Below are 26,891 nucleotides of genomic sequence, written 5' to 3'. Positions count from 1 at the left end.
GTCATACGCTCTACCAAAGATTGAGGCTGGCTTGGGCCTCGAATTTCAAGATTCGACCGCGGAACTTTATACCGCTGATTTTGAATTTGCACAATCGTTGCTCGTCTTGCCCACTCGAACAGGAGCCCGGGGTCGCTCGATGCGAGGCTGAGAGACGCGATTCTCACGGTGTGGAAAGAGCGGGATGCCAGCATCGTGCTTGCCCTGAATCATTGATACTGCACAAGTGGTCCAAAGCCCCACAAGTTCTGGTTGGCTGCTCAGTGCCTACCTTACCTTAGGTAGCAGGGAACAAAGGGATTTCTCAACATTGGAAATCTCAATCTCACAGGAAGCATTGAGCGAAATGGAGAACACCACAGATTGTCAAGATGTTGATCTCCTTCGCGAAAGAGTTGATTAACATCGCACTTCAAGTCAAGCATCAATTGAGTCGACCCCACAGTGGTCTTGAGAACCGTTTAGCAGTACGCTTGCATTTCGGAAACAGGTTACCATTTTCCCTTCTTTGATCATCGGAAAAAGTGTTTTATCGGCACACGACTCCTGCTTCACACATCGAGAAGCTCAGGTGGACGTGACCATTCAAACAACTCGTTCTCCTCTCACCAGCTGCTTAAGCACCCTTCGTCACAATGACACCAATCGCCATCTTCATCGCAGTCTCCACTGCTCTCGTGCTGGCGGCAGCTTCTCATGTGCGTATTTGCCAGCCCTGCGCGTTGCGCCTTTAGTGGCCACGCGGCAACGGCAGATTCCTCGAAGTTAACCTGAAGCTTTCAATAGGTGCCATTCCCTCCTCCGGACCCCAAGTACAGCGTCATGGATATCACGTGGGCCGTCGAGTCCATCCCTGGCAACGCGACGTCCACCGTCCTTGTCAACGGCACCGTCCAGGAAGTCTACAAGCGGCTCACCGAAATCAATCCCGACTACGACGATCTCCTGCACGAGTATGAGTCCTCCAAAGCCACTACGGCCCTCCCAGACTCCTCCCCCTCCTTCGATTCGATGGCCGACGTCCCGAGCAACTGCGGCTACTGCAACGTCTGCACCAAGCGGTGGGAGCCCGCCGCGTACATGATAATCCTCGACGGCATCAGTTACCTCAACAGCCTCGAGGGCAAACCCGCCATCCCACCCGGTCCCGGATTCTGCAGCAGGGTGAGCTGCGAGTACGGCGCGTCCATCTGGTGGTGCAATGACAACGACGAGCGGAAGGAGTTGCACTCGTGGTCTGAGCTCACCACGGCTGCGGTGGACATCACGCGCCAGTGTTTCTGGACCATCAGGGATAAATCACTTGTGACTGGTGGCCAGATCTTCCAGCCGGGTGGGTGGAACGTCGTCATCCGGCACGATGGTAGTAAGGGCTGTTGAGGGTCTGGTTGGTCGCGCACTGGCTAGTGTGCATGGAAACTTTGGTTTTTTGAATCCAATTGTGGTGGCCTGAAGGACCAGTCTAGAACACCAACAACATCCTTACGCGCTGTTTTATCTATCTTTGAAGAGGACAGCTTTCTAGTTGGCAGACAGTACAACAAATGAACCAGCTCTTGACGGCAATAAAATGCCCGACCTCGCCCCGTAGTAAATTACGGTGAAAAGCACGACTGTGATTGCAAGCCATACACCTGCAGTCGCCAGCATCATCCCTTTGATCAGCTCGTTGAGCGCCGCGGCGTCGTTGACCCGAGGGAAGGGCTCCTTGGGCACGGGCTTGTTCAGCATCTTGCACAACGGGGCCCAGCCGTCAGTGATCTCCATCCAGTACATCTGCCCGGGTGGCGTCTTCTTTTCTACCGTCTTGTTGTGGAGTGCGATGAGGTCTAGGGAGGACTGGTCAGCAAGCTTCATGATTGAATGCGCGGTGGAGAGGGACATACGAGGGCCAGGAACGGCGTTCCCGGAGACCTTGGCTCCCAGCTTTCCTCGTCCTCTGATACCCTCGATGAAGGCGGGGAACCACCGCCACGTCGGCATTGGGGCCAGGAAGTACGGCAGCCACCATGGTGATGACACCTTGTTCAGGTTGCCCATGCTCTTCCACCAAGCATCTGGGTCTCGCCTGACGCCCATGACCTGTTCAAAACAATGTCTGTCAAAAACTGTCCCACTCCTGGAGCTTCCGTGCTGATGGGGTATGGTGACAAGAGGTGGAAGACGACAAGCAAGCATGGGGTGGACAGGCACGACTCACTTTGACGTTGGGGTAGAGCTCGATCAGCTCCCCAATGAAGTCGACAGCAGGGACATCGGTGACACCGACGAACCCTCTTGTCGCCTCACGCAGGGCCTTCATCAACGCAGGGCGGTTGCCGGCGTCGCGCTGCCTGTAGACCTCGATCCACTTCTGGACGTAGCCTGTCCCCATGGTCAGCCGAGTCCCACACGTGGCACATCACTCGACACGTACTATCCTCTCTGCCCAGCATCTGCGAGCCGCCGTGGCACACGGGCCCATCCAGAAGCTTCTCAAGCGCAATCGCCATCGACGAGGTCCCGGTGCGGGAGTAGCCCGCGCCAATGACCTCGAGGGTCCTGTTCGGATCAGTGGGGACGGAGGGCACGCCACCCATCTTGCAGGACTTGTGAGAAAAAGCCTGAGCCGGAGAGGAAGTGGAAAAGCGACAGAAATGCTAGCGCGTAGACCACGACCAGGTAGCGGCGGTAATCCGTGCTTCTCTGCCAGACAGCTTCGGCTCGCAGGAGCTCTCGTTGGCGCAGGGTGCTGCTGTCGAGGCGCACGCGTTTGACGGATGGTCCCTTGTGGTGGTGCATTCTGATGTAGAAATGGGGATAGTTTTATGACTTTTTGGCTTGGCGCCTCTCGATCGCGGGTCAGCAGCATTTTTTCGTAAGGCGGCGGACCTGACGCTGCGTGTTTGTTATAAGATCCCCGATACCCCCGACGTTGCCCTTCGCCCCTGTTCTGATTCACCCCGAGATCTGAAACGTCGTTGCTTGTCGTGGTAAAGATCGTCCGTCTGAAGCGCGGTCCATCCTTGGCTGGCGCCGCTTCGACTTCGCATCCAAGGGGTTTGCTATTCTTGGGATGAACTGTGCGATTGCGATGCCGACGCGTGGTGGCCACCGTGGCGAGCACGGGTGCTGTGATGCAGCCTCGGTGATGGTCGGTGGCGGATTGGCTGACGGTCAGCACGCGAGGCTGACATGTCAGCGTCCCCGACACAAGAGATGGATGAAGTGATCCCTCTCATCATTAAATTCGCCTTCGGAATTGTATTGAAAATGGACGCCTTATTCTCATTTCGTTTTCTTGGGCCTAAAGTTGTCTTTGACTTGCACCCAAATCTGACGTTGCCCCGGGGTGCCTGACAACGGACAAGTGCAACTTGTTGATCACTCTATCAGAGTTTCACTCCCCCAGTGGCAATTCAAATTCTTACCTGGTTCAAATCAGTTGTCACAAACAATTCACACCCTGATTTCGATCGAGTGCTGCTCCGCTGTTCCCTCAGCCAGCTGCACACTGGTCCTCGTCCCATCTTCGGCAACTCAACTGGGCCTAATCTTCAGGCTCATCTCGTCCAACGTTCGAAAAAGTCGTTCCTCAAACGATACGTCTAGATGAAAATGGGCATTCGCGAAAATCCCGATCCCATCCGACCTGAATCCGACCCCACTGGCATGGAAATCAAGAAACAGAAGAAGGTCGCCTTCGCGGCTGTGGAGGTGCGAGAGGAGGTGTCTACCCGACCCGAGACGATCCGGGTCCAGACTTGGCCAAGAGTTGTGGCGGACAAGTCGAGGGAGATCGAACTTGAAGTCGAACCAAATATTCACAGGCCCAAGGGAAGGGTGGTGGAGCAGGGAGGCGCGATAAGCTATGTCACGGAGATGTTGTTCTACATGCGCAACTTCAACTTTTTCCCTCTCCAGCATTACTGATTCGGACCCGATGGTATCACTATCAAGAATGGAACCACCTTTCGTCAGTCGCAAGCATGTCTGGTCGAATTTGTCACCGTATGCAGAAATATCGGAGTACCTGGCGAGGTAAAGGCATCTGAAGTCGAATTAGATTTTGCGAACTTGAGAATATCATAATGTAACAGCTGTTTAACCAGTGACCCATGGCGCCTGTTCAGATTGATGTTGTTGGAGACCAGACTGGCCTCCCTAAATTATGGCCAGCACGCAATCCCATCGTGAACAAACATATGCTCTCTCCACACACACTTTCCGGTTCAAGGACTCTCCAGGTGTGACTCCTCTAAAGGTCTACTGTCGTAGAATCGCACTCCTTTCTACGACCAGGCTCATGTCAAGCTGAACTTTTTGGCCACACGTTGGGCACCCAAGTAGATACGCCGAGCACCTGATCAGGGAGAAACAAACTCCTGCCCGAGAGTACGATCCGCGCGGGCGAGGCAGTGAGAGGGTTGCTATGCCCACAGCGGCGATAGCGCCGGTAGCTGATAACCTGTGCTGCTAGGAAGCTTCCCGCGTCTCGCAACAAGTCGGCCGCAGAACCGGAGCTCTTCAGCGCGAAGGAGACGTAGAGAGGTGCCCTCGCGGGGTATGGGAACCTGCGTTGTGGGTCTGCTTCTTGCCAGCTCCTCAAGACGCCCTCACCCATTTCCTGGACATGGCCGGCGGTGGAGAGGCACCATTGGATACTCGCAAACCTTGGGTTGGGATGCAATTGACTAGCAGAGAGCTCGAAGTAGTATCAATAAAGATACTGAAAGGCTAGATGATTGACCTGAGGATCCCAAAGAAACTTTCTGCGAACATGGTTTGTGGTGTGTGGTGTGGGTGCTCGAAGACTTGCCGGTCAACAACGATCTGGAGTCAGCAGAGCTTCGATGCACATGAACCAGGTTGTTCATCTGGTCAAAAGGGGGCTTCAATGCATCGCAGTGTAGAAACATTTGCTGCTTCTGGTTAGACCGTGTGGTTTCATTGCCGAGAGCACCTTGACAAAGACGCTGTTTTTTTATTTGCGAGTTGACTATACGCCGCAAAAAGGAGCACAAAGTCGGAGGCCTTGAAATCCAATGACCTAATTAAAGTCAGCTGTCTGTTCTATCTAGAGTTATTACATTCGCAAGACCCCATGTAACTTTGATTGTAGAAGATTGAAGGGTTACGAGAAGATGATTTCCGTCATGGATGGCATCATTACAACCGCTCGAGTAACAAAACCTGGAGCTCAGATGACGATGGTGCTAATTGAACATTTTCAGTAGAAAGCTGTGGTTTCGATTGCATTGGCGTCTTTGTTTCAAGTGGATTATATGTCCTCGACACCTAGAAGATTGTCAGATAGCGCTCAGTTTGAGAGACAGGGGATTTCATGAGGACCCTCGTGGAGGATATCTCTGACTACCGTGTATATCTAAGTATAAGATAAGATTAGTCCATGGAGTGTCATGGCTTAATCGCAATGACGGCATACCAACAGATGCACCTCCTTTCTGTGTCTCCACACGGCCATGGAACCCATCTAAAGGCATGAGGTGAAGAGACGCCTTGCCTAACGAAAAGAAGTACGGAGCGAGCGGGTCCTTCTCACGTGCTACCCAGATTGGATGATGAGACCTTGAAGAACTGCTTCAATCGGACTGCATTATATGCAGCCTTCCAAAACTGGTATATAAACCTAGATCCTGGTCACCGGGCATAGCCGTCAGGCTCTGAAAAGCTCCAGCTGTTCGCCTTGTTGAGCCGATCTTACATTAGCTTTGGTCACTTGAACGGGCGACGGTGCCACATTGGACCCCAGCCAAGCAATTTTGTGTACGTTCCCCGCAGTGCACCATACCTACGCCTCAGATGCGTTGTGCACGCTCTTAGTCAACGGGGGACCTATCATGCATCAGCACGTTCTATGGGGAAGTCGACTCTATGACAGAGAGGGGGTTCTCCACCAGATACTAAACAGCTCATATCAAACCCAGCTCTTCCACAACCTCACCTTTCGATCTCTCATACATCAGATTATTACCCATGGATTCGAACGATCTGCAGAGACAGGGATCCGACAGCGAGGCGGGCGAGGGTCTCGGTTCGCCGGCTAAATGCATCGAAAGCCTGCCCGTCGAGATCCAGCGGCAAATCATGTTCTGCCTCCCCAGCCTGGCATCTCTCGGCGCTATAATCCGCGCGTCCCCAATATTCTATTCCCTATTCCAGAGCGAGCCGAAGAACTTCATCGCGAACTGTCTGATACTTGGTCTCGGGGATGCGTTCCTCGACGCGTCCACGGCGCAGGCCGCCATGCAGGACGACTTTCAGAGGCAACGCCGCGACGCGATGAAGATGCGTCGTGAGTCCAGCATAGTGTGGCCCTTCCTGGAATCCTACCGGAAGAAGGTGGAGGAGCTGCCCTGCAATGCCTGGATCCATTCCATCAGTCTGCCGGAAGCTGTTCAGATGGCGACGTTCCACACCTCAACAGTTGAGCCCCTGGTGGAACAATACACATCCTGGGCTTTGGGAAACATCGGCACGTCGGCTACAGTACCCGGCCTCAGCTGTACGGAGCGCATGCGGATTCAGAGAGCCATGTACCGTTTCCAGATACTGTGTGATGTGTTCGGCAACAGGCTCAAGGACGACAACTTATCGGCCAACCGACCAAGAAACCTGAGATGTCTCCGATTCCTCTCGAGGTACGAGCCTTGGGAGGTCGAGGAGATCCTGTGCATCAACGCTTTCTTCCAAGAGAAGTACGAGCAGAGGCTCTCGCAGGTCTCTGACGACCTCAACCCCAACAACGACAGACTTCACAGCCACTCACCACTCGGGGGCCCGGAAGATGCGTTTGATCTTGAACAAGCCCGTACGTTGGCTGTGGCATCCGATATTGGCTAGATCCCAATCGTGCTGACACGGTTGACAGGCACGAGGTCTTTCTTCCGCAACTTCCTCGTGAGCCAGGGCCTTCCACTCCTGGCGTCGGTGTTGCCCATCCAGGACCACGACGAGCTCGTGGATACCCTAAGCGCCAACATGCACCACTTCGTATCGGACACGTGGCTCGACGACATAACCGGGAACACCGACAGTAAGCAGCTTATGGATTCCATTTTTAACCCCCTGAAGAGCAACGATCTCCTATCTGTAGCCTGTACCTCAGAGGCGGTACCAGGCTGCAGGTTTTGAGACACGCCACGGGCACCCTGTGGCCTGTTCCATTCTATATCCCAGTGACTTTATTCCTTAGGGATTTGATAACTGACTCCCAATGCTGCAGTGCATCAGAGGTGGGAGAGGTCCTATTCGGAGCGTGATGCCGCCCAGGACGAGGGTCGGCCGATGACCTTCCGAGGAGACGACCTGGATTCACCGCCGCTGGCGTGGGTTCTCATCTGGAGCGAGGCGTATAGCAACCTGTTTGGCATTTTCATTCCGAAGCAACTTCGTTTATGGGGTTACATCATGTGGGATGCACGGCGTTTGGAGGAGAGCGGTGCTAAGGATGTGCTGATGCGTGAGTGGTATGAGATGTGGCAGGGTGGCGACTATAGAGATAGCCTGAGGGCTTGGGGTAACAGGGGATAACGGACATGTATTGAAGAGATGCTGTGGGGAGAGCAACTAGATTGAAGACAAGCAATGTGTTTGTGTACTTGGGTATACATGGAATGCGGTCTACTATATAGACTTTTTATCCAGCTCTCACGATGGGACGTTAGTGCCCTTCCATTGTGTTCCTTGTGCAGATGTCGACATGTCATCGATACCCGAGCCTCGGTTCTTCACCGAAAAGCCCGACCCCGGGAATTCGGTCCTCGTCATGGAACTGCAGGCCATCGTTCGATATGCTCACCAATAGCCCGCGCATTTGGAGGAAATATGGGCAGCCGCTCGGCTGAGATGGAGTACAACTAGATAGACGGATCATGACCTACTTATGTTGCCTACCTCTGAGCATCATCTGGGGAACTCGTAATCCAGGTTTGGCCGTCCAAAAGCAACGGGGAAGCGGAGCTACAAGACAAGATTCGAGGGCATCGGGGCCGGAGAAGGGTCCAGACCTGACGCACCCCTGCTGCGAGTGACATGGTGTCCACGCCCGAAGCCCAAGTAGGCTAAACCACTGCGAGAAAAAAGAGGAGAAAGTGATGTCGAGGCGCCACAATTCCTGATTCTGCACGTCCTGTCTCAGGCCGTCCTGCCGGTCAACTGCAGGTGTGGGTGCGGGAGCCTGGTGTGTCTTTGTGCAGCACTTGTCTCGGCCGGTGATCGCGATGAGCGAAGATCCCCACAGCTATCGTGTGGCTTGGGCGGGTGTATGATTGCGGTGACAAGGGGGCTCGTTATCCCGTGGACAGCATGCCTGGGCGACGTGAGTGGCCGGTGGCCTGCGTCAGCTAGGCCCAGGTGTGGCGAGTGAGTTCGAGGCGCGATGTGCATCGTGCATGAAGGTGGTGTCGCGTAGGCGAATCAGCTTCACCGCAGCGCCCGCGCCCGACGTCACCGGCACCAGACCCCAGCTGTCATCTCATCACACCTCATGCCCACCCCCTTCGACCCGCCGTGGCGCCCTACGTCACCGGTCAGCCTTCGATTTACATATGTTCATATCCTCAGCCACACCTCTACCTCAAGAGCCCGTTCGAGTTTCTATGTTTTGGATGTTTTTCTCTCAGCCAGACTCAGTGTTGCCCTAATTCAAATCGATATGGCGGATATTCTGAAACAGAACGAGCAGTTGCAGCGAGAGGTGGCTCGCCTCAAGAAAGAAGCCGCACTGCAGAAACAGAATGAGGCGCTGCAGAAGGAGATTGCCCAGCTGAAGAAAGCAGCCACTCTCCAGGGTAAGCCACCTTGTCTTCCAGTCCCTCACGGTCTCGTCTTGTTAGTCTGTCACAAAAAAGATCCACACGCTAATACGGACCGTCCCTAGCCTCAACCGCAAATAAGACGCCCAAGAAGCCTTCAGCAGATGATGCGGTGAAGAAGGTCACTGCTGCCAAAAAGTCAACGGACGATGCCGTCAGAAAGGTGTCATCAAGGAAGCCGGCGGCCGATGATGCCGTGAAGGTATCTCAGGACAAGACAGCCGAGGCAAAGACATCATCAAGGCAGGCCATCAAAGCTGCGGCATCTAAGCCCAAGCCAAACCTGCCCCAGACCTCCGACATCAAGGACCATGCGCCGGTCAAGAAGTCGACCTCGGCTTCCAAGCCATCGGTAAGCAAGACCGCCGCCGAAGCGAAGAAGGCAGTCAAGGACTCGGCCGCCGTGGACGTCCCGCCGTCGGAAGCCACGACGGAGAAGAAGAAGAAGAAGAAGAAGATCAGGCACACGCCCAAGTACGACATGGCCGCCGCCCTGTCGCGCGGCGAGGAGATCCCCGGCGTCACGGACAAGAAGCCCCTCGTGCGCAAGGTGCCCAAGGCCGCCGTCAAGGCCCCAGAGCAGCCCGCGGTGGAGGACCTGCCCCAGCAGCCACAGGCCGCCGTCAAGAAGTCCGTGCCGGCGCAGGCGCAGGCGGCGCCCAAGAAGCAGAAGATCTACTCGGAGGACGCCCAGATCCCCACGCACCAGATCCTCGCCCAGCGCAAGAAGGAGGAGGCCCTCAAGCAGCAGCAGCAGGCCCTCCAGCGGCAGCAGGGCCAGGGCCAAGGTCAAGGACAGGGCGGCGCGATCGGCGGCGTTGGCAAGGCCGGAAAGGGCGCGTTGGACACTGTCGGCAACGTCGGCCAGCAGGGCGTCATGACTATCGGCGATATCGGCAAGGGCCTGCCTGTCGCTGGCAAGGCCGTCGACGGCGCGACCCGCGGTGCTGGCAAGACTCTTGGTGCTGCCACAGGCGGGCTGGGCCAGACGCTGGGCGACACAACCGGTGCTCTTGGCCGTGGCGATCTTGGCGGCACCGTTGGCGGCGCGACCAAGGGGCTCGGAGACACCGTTGGAGGAGTTGGAAAGGGATTGGTGAGTTATCCCAAGACTTCGGCTCTCGATCCACAGACAGAAACTGACAACAGTTACAGGGAGACACCGTCGGAGGAAGTAAGCAAAAACCACCACCACCAAAGCCACAACAACAACCACCACCACCAAAGACACAACCACCACCCCCGAAACCCAAAGTAGTGCTGTCTCGAGGCCAGCCGCTCTCAGAGGGTGCGCTCCAGCGGCTCGCTGAGACGTCAGGCCCGAGGAAGAGTCTGCAGAAGTCTGCTTCGTGGATACTGTCGACGCAGAGTGAGAAACAACACTAACAACCGGGCGATTTTGCAGCTGTCGGCGGCCTCGGAGACAGCCTTCCAGGACCAGTCGTAAGTACCAACTGTTTCACCACCCTATCCTTGGTTATTAAATACTCCGGAAAATCCTCGATTATTCTCACCAAACATTTTCGATTTCATTGGGAACCCGCCAGGTGGTCACCATGATTAGTCCCCTTTACTATCGAGATACTGCACCAGCTCCGAATGTTGTGAAATGTGAGGCTAACTCGTGTAACTCAGGGCGGAATCGTCGGCGGAGCCGGCCGGGGTGTCGTACGTTAAAACTGCCCGGTCAATACACTGATTCGAATCGCATACTAACCTGCGCAAAAGGGCGACGCTGTCGGCGGTATCACTGGCGGCCTAGGAAAGGGCGTCGGCAAAGTCGGCCAAGGAGACCTGTGAGTTGAGCCTTGCTCTTGATTGCTCGAAGTATCATGATTCTAACAATATTACAGCCTTGGCGGCGTCGGAGATGTCGTGTAAGTCTCTAGATTCGATTGATGTTTGCCTAGGAACGTCCGCGCACCTTCACCGGCGAGGTTCAGCGACGTCTGCCTGTGTTGGCTTTCATAGACCTTCTATCCTCTGGGGTGCCCTCAATTCTTCTCCCGGTGTTCAATGCTAACAATGTCGCACAGCGGCGGAGTCGGAGACGGAGTCGGCGGTAAGTGTCATGTGATCCACACTGTTGTACGACATAAAGCTGACGCACTTTCGAGGTCTTCTAGGAGGCGTGCTGGGTGGACTCGGCGGGCCGCAGCAGGGCAAGGGCGGCAAGAAAGGAGGCGGAGGCGGAGGCGGAGGCGGTGGGCTTCTCGGACTCGGAGGAGGTGGTGGTCAAGGGGGAGGCGGACTTCTCGGCCTCTAAGCCGGACAGTTTATGAAAGACCGGCGACGAAGACGATGATGAATTGAGTGTTGTGGTGTATCGGGTAACTGCAACCAAGACGGCACGTTGAGATCTGCGCATGCAAGCGGTGCATAAGCAACAAGGATAGTAAACACAATTTCCGGGCTCTACTCCTTCGCTTCCAACGCAGTGTAACACATTCAGGAGGCAAGTTGACTCGGACGGTCGCAGAATGCCATCATGGACAATCTTGGCTTGGGCTTCTCGCTGTTAAAAGCAATTCCGGGGACGCTAGAACTCGCATCCCGCGCCGTCCGTGATACCATCGTAATGGTGTACGCGGTGGGGACTGGGCGACGCTCGACGCAGCCCGGAACCGCCACACTCCGAGATGCTCGAAGATGTCCGATGTCCGAGCCACCAGGACTTGAATGTGAAGTGGCAGAGACCCGGACTGCTTAAATCATAACATAAGAGTGAGAATATTTATAATATGCAGAAACCGTCAATTAGAGCATAAGCATTACGCAGCCACCTCCTCCGAATCCCTGTCCCACCAAAACTTACAAACAATGGCTGTCCTATCCACAAGCGCCACCGAACTTAGACTGGATTTGATCCCGACATCGTCACAGATCCTGTCCATGTCCACTTTGGCACGCGGGGGCATTTTACTGGTCACATTTGGCCTCTTCCGACTGGTCTACACTTGGCTGCGCTCTATCTATCGTGTGCATTTCCATCCTCTGGCAAAGTTTCCAGGCCCACGGGAAGCGGCTATTTCCAGGGACTGGGAATTCAAGATTACCTCGGAGAAGGGCGCATATCCCGAGAAGGTGTACGAGAGGCTTCACAAGGAATACAGTGAGTAAACATCCTAACCCTTGATTCGGGACCTGCTAACGCCCTGATGGAAACACATGCTCTTCGCATCGGACCCAACGAGCTCCATCTCGACGATGTCAGCCTCTACAAGACCATCTACAACCAGAACACAAAGTACCTCAAGGCCCCGAGCTACTACGATGCGTTCAGCTCCCACCAGACCATGTTCGGGCAGTACGACCCGCAGCTCCACCGCCGGCGGCGCAAGCTGATGAGCCCCATGTTCTCGCGGGCCGGCATCTTCAAGCTCGAGGGCCTCATCCACGACAAGTACGAGCTCATGGAGGGCAAGATCCTGCGCCTGTGCGGCAAGGGCTCCGGCAGCGTCGACGCGTACGACGCCTTCGGGGCCCTGACCACCGAGATCATCGCGCAGTTCGCCTTCTCGCGCCCCGCCGGCATGATCGCGGAGTCGAGGGACAGCTTCAAGGCCAGCAGCGTCGACGCCATCGAGGGGACCGCGGACGGGATCGAGCACATGCGGCAGTACTGGGTGCTGAGGGTGCTCGCTGCGATAATGCCGAGGAGGCTTATGGCCCGTTTTGGCGGGGACGTCGGACAGTTCATGCACGTGCTCGACGTGAGTTCATATCTCCATTCCTATGCTGTCGTAACCCCCTGTGACTCCCATGTGTTTGCTAACGTCCGAGCAATAAATAGTACGCAGAAGAGTCCGTGCATCATTGGGAGCAGCACAAGGGCGAAGTGGACCACCCCGTCGTCTTCGATGCCCTCGAGGGCCTGGCCGATGAGCAGAAGTCTGGCGAGGCGGTGAGCATGATCATCGCGGGGGGAGATACCACCGCGAGCACCCTCACGTACGCGGTCGCGGCCGTCACCGGCGACCCGCAGATCCACCAGAGGCTTGTCTCCGAGCTCGAGACGGCGCTGGCGGCCCGCGGCGGGAGGAGGGGCGACAGGCCGGCGCTGAGCGAGCTGGAGGAGATCCCTTACCTGATGGCCGTGGTGAGGGAGTCCGTGAGGTGTGCCGTTGCGCAGCCTGCCCGCCTGCCTCGCACAGTGCCCGACGGTGGCGAACCGCTCATTGTTGATGGCAAGGTTATCCCCCCAGGCGTAAGTCTTTCAATCAATGCGTTTCCTGCGCCGAAGATTATGTCTAACCACACAGCCCAACTCTGCAGACTGTAGTTGGTATGTCTACCTACACCATGAACATGAGCGAGGAGATCTTCGGACCAGACGCACGACAATTCAACCCCGAACGGTGGATGAAACCCGAATCCAAACAACTAGCCGAGCACATCTATACCTTCTCCAAGGGAAGCCGGATGTGTATTGGGATCAAGTAAGATATTTTTTCTGGGGGGGCCGAAGACAAGAAACTATGCTGACGCACGCGTTTCGCAGCCTTGCCAACGCAGAGCTGGTGATTCTCATCGCCAGCCTTTTCTACAATCTCAAGGTGTCCCGACCTTGCCACTTCCAGGAACCTGTCGAGAGGGAGCATTTCACCGTCAGCTAAGCTCCAGGAGGAGTGCCGATGAACTTCGAGGCAAAGTAAGACGCCGGAGCTTACCTTGTTTGTGTAAACTTTGCCAGCTGTCTCACCTTTTTCTATAACGAGATAATACCAAAAGCACCATCTGACTATCCCCGAAGGAATCGAGGGTTTTATCGAAGTGAGACGTGAGCTATGGTACTGGGAGGAATTAAGCTCTCGACGTCGACGGCATTGCTTTCGCATAGCTTTTGGCGAAGTGCAGCTGGTTCGGGCATTATTTGATTTCTTTCAACTGTGTGCAGGGCTTTGTTATCCAGCTTTCCATACTAGACTGTGCCATCGGAATGGGACTCCGCTCAAACTACAGGAACATCTAGCTGATTGTGGATATCAACATTCCCAAGTGCCTACGTGGAACGCGTGGATAACGCTAGGTATAGTGCAGGGCGAAGAGATATGGGGTGGAAAACGACATTGCTTTACTCGTCCCTGTATGCTCTGCCCAGGGGCGTCAACCTGCCCTCGCCATCCAGCATGGCAGCCCACCGGCCAACAGCCCCACAGTCCCTCATGGGCCCAAACCAGGCGTACCGCTCCACCCAGTCCAGCGTGTCCAGGTACTTTGCGCTCTCCCTCGCAAAGTTCTCGACGTGCTCCCGCGGCAGGGGGTCCTCGACGCTCCAGTTGGTGCACGCGTACTCGGTGATCCAGGCCGGCCTGTCCGGGCCGAGCTGGTGGTGCGTGCTCCAGATGTAGTCGTAGAACTGGCCCAGCTCGGCACCGTACCAGTGGAGGCAGTAGAAGTCGACGTCCGAGCCGCCCCCGCGGACCCTGGCGAGGAACTCGCGCAGCCAGCCGACGGCGTGCGGCGCCGACGAGATGCCCGGGCTGCCCGCGCGCACGCCCGCCCGGCGCAGCGGCTCGACGCACCGCAGCCACTCGCGCGCGGCGAGCTCGGCGGGCATGTTGGACTGGTCCGGGAGCTCGGGCTCGTTGAAGCCGAGGACGGTGGCGGGCGCGCCGGCGCCGGCGCCGGCGGCGTGGCCGGCCAGCTCGTCGATGTTGACGTGGTTCCACTGCATCGGGACGAACTGGAGGGAGCTGTTGGGGGTTGGGGCGCGGGGACCAGTTGTAGAGCCACGAGACTTTGGAGCCCGGCTTGGTGAAGGCGAGGACCTCGTCCTTGCCGTGGTTGTCGGTGGGCCAGCAGAGGCCGCGTTTTGAGGGGGTACCCATGGCTTTGGAGGTTAAGCAGTGAAAGGGAGGAAGCTAAGGTGAAAATTGCTTCCTGATGACGAAAAATTGCTGGATACGGGTAGTAAGCTGGGCAATCGCAAGAGTTTGGGCTATGTTGAGCGGGAGAACAGCGTCAAGCCGCCATCGTGGAGCTTGGAATATTTGCCCTTGGCGCGATGTCAAGAGTGGCTGAGCAGCTGACGTAATGCTACCTCGCGAAGGGACGAAGTGGAAACTAAGGAATTCGCTCCCTGGAATTGTTTTGCTGTGTTTGGAAAGCTCGATTGGAATTAACCGTCTTTCTATGGAAGGGTTAACAACCAGTTCGCCTGGCTCATTCACGTGTAGACGAACAGGCTGATCCCACCCAATATCTCTCTGAACTACCGGCCACCCGCCTAGCTGGTTCAAGGTCAGGGTTACAGGGTCCTTGCTTGTTGCCTTTGACACCAGTTCCGGGAGATTTGCGGAGGTGGGGATACATCCAATGTTAGCTTGCAGCTAAAGATACAAGAATGAACCCGCGACATCACGCCTGTTGAAAAGCCCGGAAAGGCATGATCTGGGGCAGTAATTATGTAAATGAGGAAGAAGACATGTAGCCAAATAAGCTCTCATGCGGATGTCTCTACCCCCGTATGTTTCAACTCTGCCCAATTCCACACGCATCGTCAGAAGGAAGTCGAGGATGACTTGCCTGTATTATTGGAATGGTGTCTAGAAGCACTTACTTCAATACTTCCAAGTTCAAAATAGCAACTTCGTTCGCTTGGGTAGTAGCAGCTGCTCGATGTCGTGAATGCGCCTTCCTCGTCCTGGTATGTCATGCCTTGGACTTATCTGGACGAAGGGGAGGGCCATGTTCCCTATTCAAAATGTCGTCACGGTTTGTTGTGAACTTTTTGATCCTCCCATCAATTCCTTTTTGGCTCGAGACACCACTCGTAAACCCGCCCTTTACTCTCGCTCCAAACCCCCCAACAGGACATCATGAAGACCTCCATCATCTTGCACGTGGCAATTACCAGTCTTATCCAAGAAGCTGTGAGAAAATTTCTCTTCTCCTGAGCAAGCCCAACTGTTCTGATCGGTGTGCCTAACTTCCCTTTTACAGGCCCAACACTCCTCTCGTGCCGCGCCTCCTCTCCCAGGTTACGGTGTTGAAGAGATGCAGTGGAGCTTCAAGCCTCCATTCGCCGAGCCGATATTCATCAACGGAACTGTTCAGGACGTCGAGCGTAGTCTTGAAGATACCAATACTATGAGACCCGAGCCATGCAACGAAGTCGTGCATCCCATGGCGCCTGGCCAGGAGCGCAGCGTCGCCAGAGACACAATGTCCGTCCAATTCTGCGGCGTCTTCCCCACGGCCAACAGTCACCACATCTCTGCCCAGATCCCTGCCATCACGACCATTTCTGGACCCGCCGTTATCGGCCCAGGGCCAGGCAACTGTGTCCAAGTCAGCTGCGCCCAAGGCTCCGCAATATGGTGGTGCAATGATGTAGGCCTTCGATTGAACTTTGATGAATCAAGAATAATTGACGCGAAACAACTAACATGACTGATCATCTGTAGCGCAATACCACGATCATGCTTCCTCGAGGAATGGAGCAAGTTGGCGACGCAGTGGACGCAATCATCGATCAGTGCTGCGGCACAACCCGTTGCCGAATGTTTCCAAACTTTCCAATCTCCGGACAAGCCTTCGCGGAAGAGAAATGGAATGTCTTGGTGAAAGGGGAGGACTGCTGAGGTACCACAGTCACCAACATCGTGCGTAACGTACAGCATGGATTAACTTGACTGGGTGTGAGGCAATTGTTGTTCATGCTTATCTCATTTGTGATCCCGATTCATTCACAGGGTTTCAACGGGACAAAAAGACATAGCTGTGATCAAAGTATAAACCAACCAAGCTCGTTTAGCAAATTGATGGCTTATTTGGCACTTGACTTCGTTCAAATATGGGTTCATACTAGTCCTTGCAACATCTGCCGCTACAGATCCGTAACCAGGATACCCACAGACTCTCGCATGCCAGAGAAGATCCAGACTTGACTGCAGTGTATGGTGAAAATGTTTCGACTTAACGTAATCCGCTTGTCGGAACTTCTCTAATTGCTACACATTCCCGGACGTGTGCCCAGCGCTAGTGGTGGAGCCTGGGATCTCGATCTTCTGGTGGGCATGCAGTAGATAAATCACAATGAGCAAGGCTGGGCGGGTCTTTTGTTCATGATCGTACACAGCGTTCCATGTCTAAGGCGAGTCTACGAATCAATACATGCCCACGCTGGAGAGATTTGCGGACATTGATGGCCCATTTGTGGTGCACAACCCCAACGGTCAGTCTTTGGCCGGATAGTTCTATACCCCTGGGATAGATGTTTCAGTTGTCAGCCATTGGCGGACTTGGAGACAGCAAACACTATCATCGAATGTGCTAGGAGGTTTCCTACTGACACAGTGTGTACGTTCTGACGATATCTTTTCATAGTTCACCAGTATGCCAAGATCCATGATCCCAATGAACATCTGATCACAATGCGGCTTCGGGTGAAATCCTCGATATGACCATGTGTTAGCCGTCATTCGCGCTGGAAATACCTTGTTCGGCGTTCACAGTCAGCTGTGGATTCCCTCCGAGACACCGTTGATCAACCCGATCGGACGGCGGCCAAGCCACTGCGCTTTGAACAAAAAAAACGGAACAAGCCGCTTGGGCAAAACCGTTCAACTTTCCATTCCTGGGCACGAGGCCCAATATGCCCCATCATCAAACAACCCGGAGGAACCGGGGCCGCGGCATTCGCCGTGTTGGAGGCTTGCCGACCGGGACGCGGATGTTGTGACATGGTCCGGGGTACGACGCGGACCCCTCTCAGTCGGTACTCCGTACTGAATGAGTTTCCTCAGGAGGCGCCATCTGCCTTCTGTCACCCTGCCGTACGGCTGCACTCAAAGCGGAGCTCCGACTCGGACAGGCTTCGTATCCATATTACACGACTCAGCTACCGAACAAGGCAGAGCATCCGCCGTTCAGGCACAATCAAAAGCTACAATAGTATCTCGTTATTGGGAAATGACACAATCTTGGTCTAGAATAACAAGTGTAATGAAATGTCAAAATGCATTGAACTAGAAACTATGTGGTAGCGAGCTCGAGCAAGCAACATCATCGATCTCTGTTTACCCAAAGGCGTGATGGGACTCGAGATCATCAATGAAACATCAGCCCCTGCATCCCCAATGGGCCCTTGTTGAGACAAGCTTAACCGGTGATTACAAGGCGGGTCCACAACAAGAAACGAGGGGGTTCTTGCAAGATTGGTCTGGAAAGGCCATAAGAAGTCATCTTCCCTCAGCCGCTGCGGAAGCTTGCTCCATGGTAATTTTACCCGAGCTGTCACTTTTCTTGCATGGGAGTTGCCCGCTCAAGATGACATGCCAACGGCACCAGATTACCGAAGATGCTTCTTGAATCGGAGTCTCTTTATCTCACGCCCACCGACGATCTCGCGCTTGGGACCCTGGCTCTGTCGATAGTCCTGTCCATCCTGAGCCTCGCCGCCGTCTCGCTGCGATGCTGGCTTCGCCTGCGAGAGAAGCTCTTCGGAGCGGATGATGCTTTCATGCTTGTTGGCATGATTGCATTTCAGGCCACTTGCTGTATTACCACGTACAGCTGCTTCATTGGGATAGGAAGCCACGATTCGTCAATCAATATCGTGCAGTATTCTGAAGGCCACAAGGTACGCAAATCACTGAATGAAGCTTGCCAATTACGATTCTCTTTTTGCCCGGCCTGAATAACAGTTTTTAGTACTTACTCATCTGGGAGTGCCTTTACTTCACATCTGCAATGTTCATCAAATGCGCAATATCCTTGACGATGCTGCGTGTTGCGGAAAAGAGGGCCCACAAGATTGCGCTATGGATCATCATCGCCTTCGTTGTCATGACTGGGCTGATAGGCGTAATCGGGGGGCTGACGGTGTGCCACCCTATTGAAAAGAATTGGGACCTGACAGCTACATCTGAGGATTGTGCATACGGTGCAGTGTTGGTCATCGGGTTCGTGGTGACGGCAACGTCTATTCTCACAGACTTTGCCTGCGCTGGGTTGCCGATCTTGGTTCTATGGAATATGCAAATGGACAGGAGGACCAAAATACTGACCTGGTTCATGCTGGCCCTTGGCGCCAGGTACGTTCATCCTTGTCCGGTATTTCTTCGCGCAACTGACGGTCTCCGTTAGCGCATCTTTGTCAACAATCATTCGCATACCCTATCTCCAGTATTGGACAATCAATAAAGATCAACTATGTAAGTGCACTTGAGAACAAGAGTCTGCATCGACACATTTGTCATGTAACGCATTCTAATTGAGGCCCACAATACAGACAACATCGCCAATGTCATTATTTGGTCCATGTTCGAATGTGGAATAGGAATAGTTGCAGGCAGTTTGTCCATGCTGCGGCGTCTGGTTCTCCAATGGTTACCTCAGCGGACACCCGATGAAGAACCATCAACTCCATTGCCACCGACACGCTCTCTCATAACAATTGGCGTATTCGCTCCTGCGCAGCAGACGAAGGCACCTGCTTCTCGCCAGTCCAGGGCAGCGGACATCGGTGCCGCGGTGGACACCAACCGCATGGGTGCATATGAAGAGCTTAGCGGCTCATCGACTGGCAAGACTTCAGTCTCGGTGCCTCGAAGTGCTCGTGACGGCGTGGAGATGACGGATCTCGGCCACAAGAGGCGCCACGGGAGTGATGCTACCGACAAACGGCCCCTCAGAGAAACGTTTTGACCGTTCAATGTTTACCAACTAGGACAGCATATTCCCCCCTAACACATGAAAAGGCCAGCACCTAGGTAGCCTCGCATCCGACTCATGTTTCCCCTGGATTCAATCGAAGGTTATCGCATGGACACGATAGTCCCACGTATTACCAAGCCGACTTGGCTGCATCGGAAACACTCCTCATCGATGTTCTGCATTGGTTTTGTCAGTGCTCCCATTAGGTTAACACAGGCAGCACTAGCCCTCTCTGTGATTCGTTGCTCGGGTTTCGGACAGTCTGGTCTAGGGCCGGCGCCAGGAACCGTCCTTCACTACTACACACCGCCAACACCACAGCTGGTCTGCACAGACTGACACTAAAGCAAGTTGGAGAAGACGTTCTTTGTTACCCCTTTACAAGTGGCCTCAACACGGGCCCTTGGAAAAGAACATAGCGGCCAACTATGGAACTTCCCACGTGCACAATAGACGCCGGCGGTCAAAGACCAGGCCTTTCCAATGTTGCTATACCAGGAGTGGGCGTCGGTTATGGATCTTGCCGAGGACGAACGCATGCCTTTGTCAAAGATGCAGCCATTTTCGAGGACTCGACCGCAGCCAAGCATCGCAGCTGGCCGAATTGAATGCCTGAGTCGTCTTAGCTGGGTCTGCTACAGTCTAGTTCCACGAGATGCTCTGAATGCTCAGCGGCCGCCGGCCCAAGTTCATAATCTAGGCCCCGCGCTTCGCGATTGTGCATGCCCTCGCGCCAATCCGGAGGGGTTTCCTGCAGCCGTGAAGCTGCCTCCAAGACATCAACCAGCACAAGACCGCAATGGCGACGACAACACCCTCCCCCGGCCAGAGTTCACCAGATCCATTGGGGATCACGGCAACAAAGTCGGACAGCTCTGACGACAGCGTCACGACTCCTTGCCTTGGGGAGGCGGGGCGTCATTTATATGGCAGTCTGTTCAGACGGGACTCGTCTTCGACCACCACCCTGCCCTTCCCGGACTTCAAGATGGAGAACGATTCGGCTGAGCAGCCTGCCAGGCCCTTATCGCCACCTCCGTCGCCACTCTCACCACTGGCCTCGCGCAGGAAGAAAATCCCGGATCCCCTCACCAGACGACTGAAGAACAAATCCGGCCTCAAGTCACATGTCAATGAGTCGGCCCTAAGACAATACACGGAGTACGATAACCTCGGAACACCTCGGTCGCCTTTCTTCTCCCCCGGTATCTGGACGGGGAACACATTCGGTGAGCCGGACGCCAGGACCAACCTGGAGCAATACGAAGATGCCTTCACTCCCAAGCTCCCGATTCTCGACGTATTCGCGATGAAGACTGTCAACTCCGTCTTGAAAGACCAGGCTGCAGTGGCTCGGATGAGGCAATTCGCACAATCGCGAGGCCGCTACAAGGACATCGACTTCCTGACGAAGGTGGAGGAATATAGCAACACGATGAGCATGGTCTCCTCGATCATGGCTAACATCTCCATGAAGTTCACCGGCGTTGCAGCCTCCCAACCCATCAGGCTCCCCATGGCCGTTTCCAAGAGCCTCAACACCGACATCAAAAATGTCTCCACCTCACTCCTACCAGGGCTAGAAAGCCTGTTTGATGACGCGAAGTCTCATATTGAGAGGAGCCTCGCACAAGATATCTATCCGGATTTTCTCAAGAATCAGCTGTCTCTCGGCTTGCAAACCATCGGACCTGGTTACTCGCCCAGCCAGATTTGTTCCGGATTCGGTGACTCTTTTTGCATTACCGACTCGTATCAAGCCGATTCCCCAATCGTCTTCGTTTCAGATGGCCTGGCGGGTCTCACTGGATACAAACATGACGAGCTGGTTGACAGGAACTGCCGCTTTCTCCAGGGCCCAGGGACGAGAGCAAGCGGCGTCGACCGCATCCGGGACGCTGTCTCGAAGAACCACGAGTGGTCCGAGCTGCTCCTGAACTATCGCAAGGACGGCAGGGTCTTCTGGAATCTTCTATTCACAGCGCACCTGATGGGAGTCGACGGCCAAGTTCGTTACCACCTCGGTGGCCAGGTGGACGTAACAGAAGTCCTGGAGTCGCAGGAGGGCGTCGCCAGCTTACTCGGCTACGTGCCTCCACTGAGGGACCGCAAGCTTCCGAACCTTGATGAACACGAGACCCGCGGGTCATGGCGAAATGCGTTCAGCAGCAAGGAAAGACGGCCGGCCAGGGAGAGAGATGCCAAGTACCCGCCGCAGACCTCCCGCAACAAGTTCTTCAAGAGCTTTCGGCGCCATTCTCGGGGTGACACGCCCGTCTCCCCAATCGACAACGAGAGCAACCATGACCTTTCGACGTCAGAGCCGACCACGCCCCTGGACCATCGAGGGTCGATGACCATGCCAAGCCCGCCGCTGCCGACCCATCACGCGGTCCTCTCGCCATACTCCCGATTCATCGTGCTCGAAAACATCCCGCCGGGCTCGACGGGGAGCACCCACGAGAAGAAAAGCCTGCGCGCCCAGCTCCCGGTCGCATTCTGCTCCACGGCGATCATGGACAGCCTCAACAACAGCGGCGGCGCCAGCCAGAAGTGCCTCGCAGACGTCATCGGGAACAACGTCTTCAAGGTCCTCTCCGAGGCCGGGAACTCGCCGTCGGTCAACAAGTCCTTCAAGGCCACCGTGCGGGCGAGCATCGCCGAGGGGCGCACGGCCAAGCTCGACCTGACGCTCAACGGGAACAACAACAGCCTGAGGAGGCCGCGCGGCCTCTCGCTGTCCCGCAAGTCCAGCGGCGTCGGGCTCGCGGCCCTCGGGCTCGGCGGGGAGCCGACGCCGAGCTCGAGCACTGCCAGCCACGGCCGGTCTCTGCGCAAGAGCATGAGCCTGGAGAGGCTGGTGCCTACCAACCATGGCAGCGGGGGCGCGGAGGATTTCGTCAGCTACTGGACCCCGTTGAAGGATGGGAATAGGGCTACTCGGTTCGTGGTTGTTGTGCTTATCCCCGAGGTGTCTTGATTCGGGCCTACCGTGTTGATGGGAGATCTATATCATTTCATAGCTGGCATGCAAAATGCACAAGCGTGCTAGTCGAGTGTGACGCTGTGGAGGTGTCTGTGGAAGTTGCTCATGGAAGGCCAGAGAATCTGTTGTCCTCGCCTGATCGCATGCTCCGCCGTGTAATAAAATCACTTGTTTCGAAGTATTCGTCAACGCGCCGTGTAGCAGGAATTGAGTCATGTTTATTTTGAGTGGACGATCCAAATGACCAACGACACTAATTATTTACTATCATTACCCTCTGCTTTCAAAGCTTCACCCGTCAAAGAAACGACATTTGTTCTCAGACCAGGACGAATGTCTCCCACACCGAAAGAATTATAAAATGCCCACACCTCACCAAATATGCCTCCCAACTTGTAATTATGAACTGCAGAACAACATCAAGGCCTGGTTCCTCCAGGTCATTGTGCCAATCATGCAATGCTCAGTCGCCATCCTCAGTACCATCAGCACCATCATCTTGACCGTCCGTATCATCCGTGGGTGGGAGCGGGAAAGGGAACGGGTTCACAGGGGCCGGAACGGGCGCAGGAGGCGGGCGTGTGCCGGTGCCACCCGTCCCAGTTCCCGTCCCGACCCCAGTGGCAGACTCGCGCTGCCAGAACGCCCACACGCCACTGCTGTATGTTGCGCACTGTCCGACCCGAACGGTCCCTGCTTGGTCGCAGTTGGCATCGGCGCAGGCGAAAAGGGTCGGGTCTATGGCGTGGTTGTTAGCTGGTCTCCGCCAGGTGTGTGAAATATTGACCGCAAAACTTACTCGTTGTGCATAGAGCGCTGGTACAAGTCACTTGGACCCATTGCATGCTCGCCACCCCAGCAGGGCCAGGCTGGACCACGTTGTTCTCGGGGAACTTGGTGCCAGCAGACTGAGTGCAATCCTCGTCCCAGAAGCTAAAGAGCGTGGAAGGTTAGTCCGACGGCATTGGGTTCATGGACAGGAGGTGATTGACTTCTTACAAGTTCACAGTCCCGTAATCTGCCGACGACTGCCTCGATGGCAACAAGGCTGGGCTCGCAGCCGCGAGGGTGATGAAGAGCGTCCAGATGAAAGAAGTCATTTCAAGGGTTGCAAGTGCGTGGCAAGATATGTGATTGTGAACGAGAGTAGACACAAGTCAGCACAGACTCGAGAGCGTTGATGAGATGAACACCTGCCACACTGATATGGCAGAGACCTGTGGACGTTGGCCATATTTATACACGGCTGCTCGAGGATGTGGCGAAGATGACTTTCGAAGACGGGATTTTAGATCACCCACTGGACCAAGGCGAAGTAATTGTCCCACACCCTCCTAGACATTCAAGCTCAAGTGAGCTCCTTGGCGAAGAGCTTCTCAAGTCATACAACAGGACCGTAGCTTTCGATCCGGGGCGCTCATGGCGCTTCTCCCGGTGTACGAGGTCGCATTGGGATACCTAGATGTGCAGTGCGTAAAGAGGACCCTGAGCTTTGAGTCCGACGCTCAAAAGAACCCCCCATCACTTGCTGCAAATGAGGCTGTTTATTATTCCTGTCCACCGGAGCTTAAAGTGTGACCACTCGCCCGATATGCCTTCGCCAAGACAAGCATACTTCTATTGCCACTGAAGATCACGATATTCTGGACTCAATTGTTCTAGGCCGCTCTAAGCTCACTCACAGCCCCGGACTTGACAACTCAAGTGAAATGCGGCAGCCAATGGCATTGATTACGCCCCAACTCGTCCAATGTTCCACCCGCGCACCCATTGGGCAGGTCAGCTCACACCCACTTGGCCTGGCTAGGTAGGTCGAGAGATCGACAAAAAGGTTGTCGGATGCAATATATCATGCTCTATGAGATACTCCTAACTAAAAATAACTCCCGATTGCTCCGGTTCAGCGCGCCGGCGGCCGTGTGTTTCGAAACACAAACCTCTCGAGAGTACCGGCCCCTCTCCGGGCTGAGAATATTAGTGTCTGCAGAACAGCCCTCGCTTACAAACTGCCGCCTGCACATCTCTCACCACAAAGACTTCCACTGTGAAACTCGGAGATGACATGGCCAGCTTTCAAAGCTAGCTCTCGTGTGCATTCGTCGAAAAGAATGGCCTCTGAGTTATGTGTCGTGTTAAAATCGTGAGTCGTCGGGGTCTCTTCTGGAAAGGTTGGAAGATCACCCCGTGCCGATTGGCCGCCTTGGATTAAGGTTCGAGTCTCACGGTAGGATCCGTCTCACCAGGTGGTAGTCCTGGCCGAGGTCCGAGAGGCGCTATTTTTAGAGTTAAATGTTTTGATCCCGAGCGGCGCGCTTCCGTGGAAAATCATGAACTACATTTGTTGGTGTGACTGTGGTAGTCAACGGGCGTTGACTAATCCAACGTGAACACCAAACCCGCATTCTCGCAAGAGTCGACGGGGTTACTCGGAAATAGTCACACTTGCTGAATCTGAGGAAGATAAAAATGTTGGAATAGTGAGGCAGAAATTCTTGATAAAGCGTAAATCACAGCAGCGAGGCTTTTTGTTGGAGATTGACCATGGACATTGCGTTGATCACAATCAGCAGTCAAGGGAGACACGTAGCCGAATACCCAGTTTTACTACACGCTGGTATCACGTGGAGGCTCAACTATGGGTCGAATCTGGGGGGGAGGGCCATTCATCTGTATTTTGTTCCTTACGAGAAAGGCCCGTTTTCCAGTTCTGTGCTGCACGTCGGTGGTCCCTAGAATACTGTTCAATGGCCACAGGGTGTAAGTTCCCGACGCATAGCGCCTCGTTTCACCATCTCCGTATGAAAAGTGGTATGACTTATGCAGGCACCGAGGTCCACAAGTAGTGTCCAACTTAATATCCAGCGCCATGGCTTCATTGCGACACTATGCTGCGTCCGTGAATAAGCAAAAGGTACCCGACATAGTAGCACCAGGGGCGAGGTTCAATACAGAAAAACAATGCAGCGAAATTGAACATTCTGCGCCGAGCCATTTGTTGATATATGTAATCTTGATGCCGAGGCAGATAATGGAGCAGTGAAACCCCTTGCAGAAATACTATTGAGATGAATGGGAAGGTATAGTCTGTATGACTCTGGTATGCATGACTGGTTGTGGACCGGTAGACAAGGCCCAGATTATGTTCAGTCTCAGTCGGAAAAGTAACAGAACATATCACAGTACCTGGCATTGTCTGGAGAACTTTCTTCTGGTTTGGCCTGTGGTGTTTCATAAAACAGAAAACCAGGGAGATTCAGAAACAGGAGCAGGGTGGAAGGTAGGAGGATGAGTGCCACGAACACATTAGAAGGGCACGTTCGACTTGCTCATGCACAGATGCACAAAGTGAAGGTGAAGACAAAAAAAGCCGACGGGAATCAGGCCCTCTCGAGTGCCGAGCAACAGGACCGGCTTTGGCCAGAAACCTTCTCATTGCCGTCACAGCATTGCATAAGAATGTGGTGCCTTAATATCATCGGTGTTACGGAGTCAACTGGAGTGGCTGTGTGGAAACTTTGATCGGGAACCACCAACAACAACATGACAACCTTCCACGGAGACCAACATCAGATGGAACCCCCCTTGGAACACCTGGGCCGGGCTGGTATGTGAATCATCATTGTGATGAGGGCTTTTGCGACTGAACTTGATGCCGAATACCGCTCGACTCCTCGAATGTCTTTTAAGAAAAAACGCTCGTGCCATCCAACGTTCTACTTCCCATGCTCCTAGAACATTGTACCTCTGCTCCTAGAACATTGTACCTCGATCAACTGTCGCGAAGTCTACAAGTCGAGGAATGACCTGCTAAGCCGCGAATAACAAGCCAATGACATCAAGTCAACATGGAAACCGTGTTTGCGTTGCCTTCTATCCATTGTTACAGGGGTTCCTGGGTTGCAATGACATGTGAATTAAGCAAGTTTACAATGCGCTGGAGCGGGAACATGATTGGAACGATCAGGCCCAAATATATCTTCGATTTAATGTGGCATCACGTTTTTGGCAATGCGCTGCGCGGTACCAGTAGGTATTGAAGGTAGAAGTTAAGTGATGCTTGAAACATACAGCCAAAGATGGATGACTTCCCCAATGCACCGTATACAGTATTTTTGATGCGGTGAATAAGAACGTTTCACACATTGTGTCCGACGTACTGCGAATCCCACGTAATCGTATGTTGAGAATAGTGCCTGTTTCGCCATGTCTGCAATGTGATAAATACATAGGTACCTGTAATCAGTAGAATGAAGAGGAAGACACAGAATGATGAGAGAGGGAGGAGATGGTATAATTTTGGTCGTCTCAATACAAGTAGCTTCCTCCGATTTGTAGTGTCTCTAAATGTCAGCTTTTGCACTTTCCCTCCGAACCCTTAATTGAGCGTCTAATTCAATCTGATAAGAGTGTCTGAGACTATCTAGCAT

The 26,891-nt window shown here is 54.3% G+C and overlaps 12 protein-coding genes across 12 annotated transcripts; 9 read left to right on the top strand and 3 right to left on the bottom strand.

Moving 5' to 3' along the window:
* Positions 1-371: 371 nt before the first annotated feature.
* On the top strand, positions 372-1,380 carry INS49_009106 (uncharacterized protein; the record flags this gene model as incomplete). The annotated part of the gene is made up of 2 exons (XM_043169843.1): positions 372-467; positions 787-1,380. 2 exons carry the CDS (start codon positions 372-374, stop codon positions 1,378-1,380), a joined length of 690 nt encoding a protein of 229 aa, XP_043027523.1.
* A 141-nt stretch (positions 1,381-1,521) lies between these two features.
* On the bottom strand, positions 1,522-2,781 carry INS49_009105 (uncharacterized protein; the record flags this gene model as incomplete). Its single annotated transcript, XM_043169842.1, has 5 exons — positions 1,522-1,829; positions 1,887-2,082; positions 2,201-2,364; positions 2,417-2,541; positions 2,576-2,781. The coding sequence occupies 5 exons, from the start codon at positions 2,779-2,781 to the stop codon at positions 1,522-1,524; spliced, it is 999 nt and encodes a 332-aa protein (XP_043027522.1).
* Positions 2,782-3,597: 816 nt separating this feature from the next.
* Positions 3,598-3,912, top strand: INS49_009104 (uncharacterized protein; the record flags this gene model as incomplete). Its single annotated transcript, XM_043169841.1, has 1 exon — positions 3,598-3,912. One exon carries the CDS (start codon positions 3,598-3,600, stop codon positions 3,910-3,912), a length of 315 nt encoding a protein of 104 aa, XP_043027521.1.
* Positions 3,913-5,976: 2,064 nt separating this feature from the next.
* INS49_009103 (uncharacterized protein) lies at positions 5,977-7,807 on the top strand (the record flags this gene model as incomplete). The annotated part of the gene is made up of 4 exons (XM_043169840.1): positions 5,977-6,811; positions 6,872-7,036; positions 7,226-7,462; positions 7,695-7,807. 4 exons carry the CDS (start codon positions 5,977-5,979, stop codon positions 7,805-7,807), a joined length of 1,350 nt encoding a protein of 449 aa, XP_043027520.1.
* An 849-nt stretch (positions 7,808-8,656) lies between these two features.
* On the top strand, positions 8,657-11,098 carry INS49_009102 (uncharacterized protein; the record flags this gene model as incomplete). The annotated part of the gene is made up of 10 exons (XM_043169839.1): positions 8,657-8,792; positions 8,882-9,912; positions 9,972-9,990; positions 10,222-10,259; positions 10,452-10,484; positions 10,545-10,612; positions 10,670-10,693; positions 10,727-10,773; positions 10,853-10,878; positions 10,943-11,098. The coding sequence occupies 10 exons, from the start codon at positions 8,657-8,659 to the stop codon at positions 11,096-11,098; spliced, it is 1,578 nt and encodes a 525-aa protein (XP_043027519.1).
* Positions 11,099-11,636: 538 nt separating this feature from the next.
* INS49_009101 (uncharacterized protein) lies at positions 11,637-11,936 on the top strand (the record flags this gene model as incomplete). The annotated part of the gene is made up of 1 exon (XM_043169838.1): positions 11,637-11,936. The coding sequence occupies one exon, from the start codon at positions 11,637-11,639 to the stop codon at positions 11,934-11,936; it is 300 nt and encodes a 99-aa protein (XP_043027518.1).
* Positions 11,937-11,974: 38 nt separating this feature from the next.
* Positions 11,975-13,432, top strand: INS49_009100 (uncharacterized protein; the record flags this gene model as incomplete). The annotated part of the gene is made up of 4 exons (XM_043169837.1): positions 11,975-12,529; positions 12,610-13,023; positions 13,092-13,255; positions 13,318-13,432. 4 exons carry the CDS (start codon positions 11,975-11,977, stop codon positions 13,430-13,432), a joined length of 1,248 nt encoding a protein of 415 aa, XP_043027517.1.
* A 458-nt stretch (positions 13,433-13,890) lies between these two features.
* Positions 13,891-14,647, bottom strand: INS49_009099 (uncharacterized protein; the record flags this gene model as incomplete). The annotated part of the gene is made up of 2 exons (XM_043169836.1): positions 13,891-14,502; positions 14,558-14,647. The coding sequence occupies 2 exons, from the start codon at positions 14,645-14,647 to the stop codon at positions 13,891-13,893; spliced, it is 702 nt and encodes a 233-aa protein (XP_043027516.1).
* A 990-nt stretch (positions 14,648-15,637) lies between these two features.
* INS49_009098 (uncharacterized protein) lies at positions 15,638-16,402 on the top strand (the record flags this gene model as incomplete). Its single annotated transcript, XM_043169835.1, has 3 exons — positions 15,638-15,691; positions 15,762-16,151; positions 16,226-16,402. 3 exons carry the CDS (start codon positions 15,638-15,640, stop codon positions 16,400-16,402), a joined length of 621 nt encoding a protein of 206 aa, XP_043027515.1.
* A 1,718-nt stretch (positions 16,403-18,120) lies between these two features.
* INS49_009097 (uncharacterized protein) lies at positions 18,121-19,469 on the top strand (the record flags this gene model as incomplete). Its single annotated transcript, XM_043169834.1, has 4 exons — positions 18,121-18,402; positions 18,474-18,856; positions 18,909-18,976; positions 19,054-19,469. 4 exons carry the CDS (start codon positions 18,121-18,123, stop codon positions 19,467-19,469), a joined length of 1,149 nt encoding a protein of 382 aa, XP_043027514.1.
* Positions 19,470-20,277: 808 nt separating this feature from the next.
* Positions 20,278-22,458, top strand: INS49_009096 (uncharacterized protein; the record flags this gene model as incomplete). The annotated part of the gene is made up of 1 exon (XM_043169833.1): positions 20,278-22,458. One exon carries the CDS (start codon positions 20,278-20,280, stop codon positions 22,456-22,458), a length of 2,181 nt encoding a protein of 726 aa, XP_043027513.1.
* A 469-nt stretch (positions 22,459-22,927) lies between these two features.
* On the bottom strand, positions 22,928-23,564 carry INS49_009095 (uncharacterized protein; the record flags this gene model as incomplete). The annotated part of the gene is made up of 3 exons (XM_043169832.1): positions 22,928-23,202; positions 23,264-23,397; positions 23,464-23,564. 3 exons carry the CDS (start codon positions 23,562-23,564, stop codon positions 22,928-22,930), a joined length of 510 nt encoding a protein of 169 aa, XP_043027512.1.
* Positions 23,565-26,891: the final 3,327 nt, after the last annotated feature.

Source organism: Diaporthe citri, assembly GCF_014595645.1.
Source record: "Diaporthe citri strain NFHF-8-4 chromosome Unknown scaffold_3, whole genome shotgun sequence".
Lineage (NCBI taxonomy): Eukaryota > Fungi > Ascomycota > Sordariomycetes > Diaporthales > Diaporthaceae > Diaporthe > Diaporthe citri.
The sequence above is the reverse complement of the archived record's forward strand: the minus strand, read 5'-3'. Positions and strand labels throughout refer to the sequence as shown.